Source organism: Marmota marmota, unplaced genomic scaffold, assembly GCF_001458135.2.
Source record: "Marmota marmota marmota unplaced genomic scaffold, marMar, whole genome shotgun sequence".
Classification (NCBI taxonomy): domain Eukaryota; kingdom Metazoa; phylum Chordata; class Mammalia; order Rodentia; family Sciuridae; genus Marmota; species Marmota marmota.
The window spans coordinates 4,539,714-4,548,514 of record NW_026000169.1 but is presented as its reverse complement, the minus strand read 5'-3'; the positions used below and the strand labels follow the sequence as shown (position 1 = coordinate 4,548,514).

Here is an 8,801-nt window from a genome sequence, read left to right as displayed (position 1 = left end):
AGAAAGCACAGTGGATCAGTCCATAAATGTCAGTGGACTGCCCTACCAAGCCATGTGGTCATTGGAGATAAGCTACAAGAGAAATGAGAAAAAATTAGAAAACTTTTCAAATTATGTGTTTTGTTTGCTGTAGTTTGTACTCCAGCTGTCTCATTACCCGTGTTTGCTTATTCGAAAAATACTAAAATGTGCTTAACGCTGCTGTGGGAGCCTTAAACACATCCCTAAAATACAACGAAACAAAAACAAAAAAAGAAAGCAACAAAAAAATTTTGTAGAGCTTGTGATATTTTAATGGTTAAGTAGTGGAGAGTAGTTGGAGAGATAGAAGGTGGTAATCAGAGGGCAGGAAGAAATTGAGATTATGGAGTGAGCAGTTACTAATTCAGGACATGGGTTGGCAAATATTTTGTAAAGTGTCAGATAATAAATAGGCTTTGCAGGCCAGTTTCTATTATGAGTATTCAACTATGTCATTGTGGTTCAAATGCAGCCATAGACAACGGGTAACAAATTGCTATAGCTGTGTTCCAACAAAACTTTATAAAAATAAGTGGTGGGATGGACGTTTCTTGGCTAAGTTGGCTGGCCCTCATCTGGGGCACAAGGTACAGTCTGTAATTATGCGTGTAAATGGAGTGGAATCTAAAGGGGTAGAAGACAGTGACACTGGAGGTCAAAGAACCAAGGAACCAAGACTTGGAAGCCTGAAAGTTAGATGATTTCTATATATGTTAAAATAGCCAAGAATTAATGCCAGAGCAATACTAGAGAACACAAGACACAGAAAGGGTCTGGCAACTTTGAGAAATAGAGGAAAATGTCCCAGATGGTAAATTACAGCACAAAAGAAAGGTAATACATAATACATTTTGATAACACAAGATTTAAAGCTGGAGTTTTTTTAGAGATAAGAGTCCAAAAGTGATAAAGGACAAACTTCCATTTTCTAAAATTGTAGTATTTTTCCTCTACATGTTCAAAATAACTTCATGAGCACAATAAACATATTTTTACTGTTTAAGAACAACTGGAGTCAAAAAGAATCCCAGCAATGAGTCCCCAGTACCAGGTGCCTTAGGAAGGTAGTTACGGCCCTATATTTTGTGGTCTGCTTATACTGTTATATGGCATCCTTGCAAACAGTAACCAGCTACCACCTGGAGGCACATTTCTAGCTCCTGTTGGCAAGAAAAACAGCTTTCACATATGCTTTGAATTTTTCTTTTTGTGTCCTCATAGTAGAATAGAAATTTCAGAACAGTGACAGACTTGTTGATAATATCTATATTCTAATGGGCTGCAAGAAGTTTCTTGTAGCCTAAAAAATCAAGTTAATGATCACTAAAGTTGAAAAAGATCAGAACATGCAAGTAGATGCCTGAAAATGGAGATTTGAAGACTTGAAAAACTAAGTCCTATAAAAGGGAACTGGAGACTTTCAAAAACGACTAAAATGACACCAAAGAGAGATTAACCAGCAGGCAGAGAGCTGGCAAAGTGTGTTCATGAATTATACACCGCACCAGAAGTTCTAGCAAGAGAAAAGCATAGGATTAATAATTAACCAGCAGAGTAATAATGGGCTTGTACGTTCTGCTTTTTCTCAGAGAAAGAAATAGACCTACTTACTCTTTCTGTCCATTGTTTGTCTCCTCATATTTATAGAGAGGAAAGTTCATAAGCCACATCTTTTCTATAGCTGTGAATCAATTCTTTCCAAGGCCCCCTTCAGCATACTGTCATAGTCCCATTTGGACCTTCCTGAAAATACTCCAGGGCTTGGCTTTAGGCTCCTGCTGGTGATTTGCACTACACAAGAGCTGTGGGGCTTGCCACAAGATTAGAAGACCTTCTCCACTGTATTTTATGCATCACCCTTATTACCTTCATCTGCAATCGCTGTGAGATTGAATGCCTTCTTAGCACTGCCCTGTGTAAGGTGCATTCTTCTGCTCTCTGCCCTTCCAGAGCTTAAAATCTAGGAAAGATAAACTAATAACATTTTCCATGCTCAGCCCAGTGCCCAGCACTTTTCCTGGATCCCAGATAGGGACTTCCCTAAATGTTTATTGGGATGAGTAAAATAAATACATGTGGAGGACACACAAAATAAATCAGAAATGTTCCATCAATGCAAGAAGGAACATTAGTACATTTGATTGTGCATTAGTACGTTCATTTAAAAGTGCTGGGCAAATATGGAGTTTTCCTAAGGAAAAGGACAAGTAAACCAGGGATGAGATATTCCTGAGAGGAAAGGGAAAAGAAAATAAGGCTTATTTCTTCTTATAGACAAGGAAACTGAAGGCTTGGTGTTTACAGTACATCTGTTTTCTATTATCTTTTCTTTTTAAAATGAGCTTTAATATTTATGATCTCATTGTAGGAAAATTTGCAAAGCACAAGAGTAAGAAGAAAATTAGAAATCCAATCATTCAACACTTAAAGTTAAAACTGTTAATGTTACTTAATGTATTTCTTTACAATTTTTCAGCATAGATACAATAGAGAGAGATTAGCAAATAAAATCCATATATACATTTTACAGTTTCAACTATTTTCAACTCATGGTCAAACTTATTTTATCTCTATCCTCATTTCCGTACCTCCTTCCTCTCTGTTGTATTATTTTAAAGCAAATCTCAGCTGTCATAGTATAATAAATTTTTAAATTTGCATCCCAAAGATTGCCGTGCATATTTTAATATGGTTATGTTAATGTGGTATATACAAAATCATATATACTTATTTAGTCTATTTCTGATTTTAAAAAATAATTTTAGTTCACATTTTAAAAAACTTTCTTCCATAATTTTCTTTCAGTCAGTTGCCACCACCATTACCAGTACCCCAACCATAATTTGAGAAGAAGAGATAACCATTTGGAGACCTAAAAATGATTAAGTTATCGTCTCTTTCTAGATACCCTCTTCTTAAATGGGATAACATACGGTGCCTAGCACAAGCAAGAGCTATTTGATTTGTTAAGATTAATATTGTTATATTTTTAATCCTCCTTCACTATCTACAAGTTAGCATTGTACTAAGTGCTCTCTGTAGCTCTTGATAGCAGGTAAGTCTCACAGCACCTCGCCAAATGAGTAATGACATTATTCCCATTTCATTGAGGATGACATCGAAACGTGGAAAGTTCAACTAACTTACTCAAATCACAGAGATACTAAATGGCTGACATGAGATTTTAGTGAATTCTTTTTTTTATTCCAGAGCCTATTCTTTTAATCTCTATGCAAATTTTATATGATAGATTCAAATTTTCCACAAAGAATCCAATGGTTTATATAGAATCCAATGGTTTATATAGAATCACAGAATCATAGATCTCATACATTGTTGTTATACCACCTAGTACAGATCTCATGTCAATCCAAAATTTATCAGAAATATTTAAATTGGAGAGAATTGGGTAAATATAGTAGGACTCACAACTACCAAGTTATCAAATTCTCCTCATAGTTGTATAAGGGAATATTTTTGCCATATTTTATTCATTGAAGACCTTTGTAAGCTGTATCATATTTTACAATAGTAATCTTAAAGTCCAACCTAAGTTTTAATCTTATTAGAAAATTTTCTTTGATATACAATCAATATTAATTTGAACAGTACCTATGAAAGTGTTTTAGGGAGAATGTTCTAAATTTTGATCTTCTCTTTTTCTCTCAGTCTCCATAATAGCACACAGATTTGTTCCGAAAACCATCAGAGAAACTTCTATGAATTTTTTGACACTGTTCAATGGATTTGGTTGTTTCACAGGGGCACTGCTGGTGGAGTTGATTTATCTCATCTCAGAAGGTAAAAAATAGGTTTATAGTATGTGTATGTACATTGATTTGATGACTAAGGAACTGGGAGACAAAACCTTAAGAGGGGAGCTTTGCCAGTGTGGTCTTTTTTTAATTGATCCACTTTGCAATTAAGATAGAATTAAGATAGGGAATAGACTCTTGCTGTATTCATTAATTTCTGGGAATTGTTTTTCTTTTGATAGGAGGAGGTAATTACAGAATGTCACTTCCCATGAGACCCTGTCTGCTGTCTTTCTTTAGTGTATTCTAAAACAAACTGGTCATTGTATTCGTATTAGGTCTTTTAATGAGGCCATATTCAACCATGCCTCATAGCTGTCACAGGCAACCCACAAAGAAGTCAGCATCTGTGCACATGTAGGAGGGTTGGGTACTTGGATGATATTTTCCTCGTGATTAGCTGCAAACTTTGTCTGTATCACCAAAGAGAAATCATGAGTTAAATAACAAATGATCTTGGAAATTTTTTTCAGGTAGATTTTTAGACAGAAACAACCAACCGGAAAAATTCAGATGCAAATATTTGAATTCTACTCTTAATTACACATGTGGGTGAAAAAAAATAATTCAGACATGATGACAATAATGATTAGTAGTCACAGTGAAATGCCTTTGGCTGTATTTTAAATTCAAAGACTTTTTTAAAAAATGTTTTAAAATGTCACTGTAGCTTGCATTTTATTTTAACTTACTTTTGCCTATTTTATGTAAAATATCACAAACTTATTCTTTTTTACGTTCAAAAATACTTCTGGTTGTGCACTTAGAACAATGTAAAGAAAGTGTTGGTTTGTGTTCTCTTAGAACAAACTAATTAAATACCCCTGCTTTCAAATTAGGAAGAAAATAACTTCTGTGCATGAGAAACTCCTCTTAACGCTCCTAATGCTAAGTCTCCATTCAAAAACTTTTTATCAGGGACTCACTCCTTTTATGCTACCATATTGGGCATAGGGCATACGCTGGCAAGCAAAATAAAAATTTCTGAACCCATAATATATTCCCAGGAGTGCAAGGAAGCAATAAAATTGAGAGTGCTGAATATGGGTAGGTACAGTACAGTTCAGGGGAGAAACCTAGCAATCTTGATTGATGTCTGAGATCAAACCCTGGCTTTTAATTAATTATCTGAGAAATTTACATATTTAATATTTATTAATTGCCAAGCCCTCTGCTACACAGAATGGTGTAATATATGGTTGAAATTTCTCAAAGATCTCTCAAACCCAAAGTGTCATAACTAACTGGAAACTGCAGCAAGCTTCTGGCCTCTGATGATCAGATCCTTTGTATATGAACAAGGGACAAAGCACAGCATTAAGATTTTGTAAAATAACCTAGAAAGATCTCACCTATATCTATATCTAAAACATTTTAGGTGTTGAACATGTTTCCTTTTCATAACTCAACAAAGATATTTTCAAAAATTTTATCTTAAAATTTTTTCTATCATCAAATCATGTTTGACATATTCTAAAAGAACTGAAAAGTCAAATATATTACTACCAGTTTACCTTTATATAAATCTAAGTTTTTTATCAGTATGCCAAAAGCAACTTGCCCAGAGTTAGACACTTCATAGGTTAAGTCCTCCCCAAAACTACCTTCACTTTAGCCATTAGACATAAATTTGGAAGTCCCCATTGTTAGTGAACCTAACTTCATTTATTCATCACTCACAAGTGTCCAATACATGGAGAACACTTTAATAAAAGGAAAAAGATTTGTTTGTTAAGCCAGCAAAACCAAGAATGGTGGACTAGCATTCTGGAAAGACCCTCTTAACCTAACCCTGGTTCCAAGCTCTTTTTATCCCAAGGAGGAAATGATTGAGAAAATCTGATAACCCATAATCTCCCAGTTTGCATCAGTCTTGAAGGTGAAGGAAAGAACTCAGGAGAGTCTGGGGTAAAAACAATCTTGTGCTACTAGTTTGAAGGATTGAGAGCTGCATACTCAAGGTGGCACTATCTTTTTCTAGTAAAGGATCACCGTAAGCATAGCTACACTAGGGCAGTCATCACTTCTGACAAACTGGCTGTGTTTGGGGTGCCTCCACAGACCCCCTCAGGTTAGACAGTTTGCTAGAATAATTCAGAGAACTCAGAAAAGCACAATAATTATGATTTAATTTTATTATAGCACAAGAATACAAATTGGAATAAGCCACATGGATAAGCACCCAGTGCAAGGCCTGGGAGGGCTCCAAAGCTGAAGCTTTCATTTTCGTGGATGCAGTACCCTCTTGGCACATCACTTTGTGACAATAAGGAGAATATTGCTAACCAGGACACTCACTGAACTTCAGAGTCCAGCTTTTGTTGAGGTTATATGGAATAGGCACAACTGATCGAATAATTGGCCACATGGTTGAACTCAATCTCCAGGCTCTTTTCCTTCCCCAGAAGTTGAGCTGATATCATTAGGCTCAAAGTCCAAACCCTCTAAAATCACATGATCAGCCTTTCTGTCTGAACTGCCCCTATTTCAGGTCATCTCATTAGCATAAACTGGAACTAAGGGCTCACTAGCATAAATTAATAGTTGGGGGGCTAAGGGACCTACGATAAATAACAAAGACATTCTAATCCTTCAAGAAACTCAAAAGATCCAGCATTTACCTTCCAGGAACCAGGTCTGGCAAATTCTTACATATAGTTTGTTCTTGCAAAAACATTTCATTGAAAACCTAAATTTTTATTGAGAATCTGCACAGTATGGTAATGCGCTCTTACAGGCATTATTGTGTTTATGACAACAGTTTTGTAGAGGTAAGACAGTTATTCTTGTTTTTTCAATATAATAATTAAGGCAGAAAAAAATAATAAAGTGCTCCACTCATCCCAACTAGTATCTGACAGGTGTGACTCCCTCAGCACACCAAAATCAGGCAACTATTAGAGGTCCTCAAGTTAAAACGGCATTTGTTACTTCTACAATGTAACCTCCTGGGGTAGACTTATGCACATGACATAGCATTGATAATTATCTAGATACATAGCATCAAGTTGGAGAGACAAAAGTTTAAATAACGTTCGCAGAATTCGTTGCCCATGAAAGGAAGATTACCAAGGACACACAGTGAGGACATCTTAGAAAATGGGATGTGGATCAATCAACAAGTACATGAAAAAATGCTCACCATCTCTAGCAGTCAGAGAAATGCAAATCAAAACCACCCTAAGATACCATCTCACTCCAGTTAGATTGGCAGCCATTATGAAGTCAAACAACAACAAGTGCTGGCGAGGATGTGGGGAAAAGGGTACACTTGTGCATTGCTGGTGGGACTGCAAATTGGTGCAGCCAATTTGGAAAGCAGTATGGAGATTTCTTGGAAAGCTGGGAATGGAGCCACCATTTGACCCAGCTATTCCCCTTCTCGGTCTATTCCCTAAAGACCTAAAAAGAGCATGCTACAGGGACACTGCTACATCGATGTTCATAGCAGCACAATTCACAATAGCAAGACTGTGGAACCAACCTAGATGCCCTTCAATAGATGAATGGATAAAAAAAAATGTGGCATTTATACACAATGGAGTATTACTCTGCATTAAAAAATGACAAAATCATAGAATTTACAGGGAAATGGATGGCATTAGAGCAGATTATGCTAAGTGAAGCTAGCCAATCCCTAAAAAACAAATGCTAAATGTCTTCTTTGATATAAGGAGAGTAACTAAGAACAGAGTAGGGACGAAGAGCAGGAGAAGAAGATTAACATTAAATAGGGATGAGAGATGGGAGGGAAAGGGAGAGAGAAGGGAAATTGCATGGAAATGGAAGGAGACCCTCAGAGTTATACAAAAGTAGATACAAGAGGAAGTGAGGGGAAAGGGAAAAATAATACAAGGGGGACAAATGAATGTCAGTAGAGGGGGCAGAGAGAGAAGAGGCGAGGGGAGGGGAGGGGGGATAGTAGAGGATAGGAAAGGCAGCAGAACACAACAGACACTAGTATGGCAATATGTAAATCAATGGATGTGTAACTGATGTGATTCTGCAATCTGTATTTGGGGTAAAAAAGGGAGCTCATAACCCACTTGAATCAAAGTGTGAAATATGATATATCAAGAATTATGTAATGTTTTGAACAGCCAACAATAAAAAATTAAAAAAAAAAAAAAAGAAAATGGGATGTGGGTCTGGCACCAAGGCACATGCCTACTGTAATCCCAGCAGCTCAGGAGGCTGAGACAAGAGGATCACAAGTTCAAAGCCAGTCTCAGCAAAAGCGAGGCGCTAAGCAACTCAGTGAGACCTTGTCTCTAAATAAAATACAAAATAGGACTTGGGATGTGGCTCAGTGGTTGAGTGCCCCTGAGTTCAATCCCTGATACCTCCCAAAAAAGAATGTGGGACACTTCTAACATTGTTCTCAAAAGAACACCATTTCGGTTGCTACTAATGAATTTACTTCTTCTTTTATGTTTTTTTTTCTGTTCATAATAAAATTGTGTAACATCAAATCATATCCCAGGAAATTGCAATGTTATAGTTGTTGCCTTACAGATCATCTGGTCTAACACTGTACCAAAAAATAGAAGATGTACTAACATCCTCTTGCATCCATAAAAATTCTTTATGCTAAGATATAACCTCTGTCTGTCCTTCTATTGATAATATTTATTAGAATAAATCTAATTTTTTTTACCACATAGCAACTTTTCAAACATTTGATAACTGTTCTTAGAAATAGCATGGTATAGTGGTTCAAAGAATAGGTTCTGGAGTCAGACCACCTCAATGTCAATATAGTCTGTTTCCATGTAACCAATGATAATATATAATTCACTTTGTGTTTTCCTAATTCAGTGATTAATGCCCATAGTAATTGCTCAGTCAAGATTGAAATCTATTCTACAAAGTCACCCTTGTTTTTTCATATTGCATGATTTCCTCATTTTTCAGTCTCAAAGCCCCTCCATCCATTAAACAAACAAGTTGCCTGTATCTTTCTTA

The 8,801-nt window shown here is 36.2% G+C and overlaps 1 protein-coding gene across 1 annotated transcript in view; it reads left to right on the top strand.

The window, feature by feature from the left end:
* Nucleotides 1–8,801, top strand: part of Slc15a5 (solute carrier family 15 member 5) — an 85,387-nt gene that overhangs the window by 52,247 nt on the left and 24,339 nt on the right. Inside the window, exon 7 of the mRNA XM_015498297.2 lies at nucleotides 3,691–3,822. Within this exon, the coding sequence (XP_015353783.1) occupies nucleotides 3,691–3,822 (132 nt within the window). The remainder of the gene's footprint in view (nucleotides 1–3,690; nucleotides 3,823–8,801) is intronic.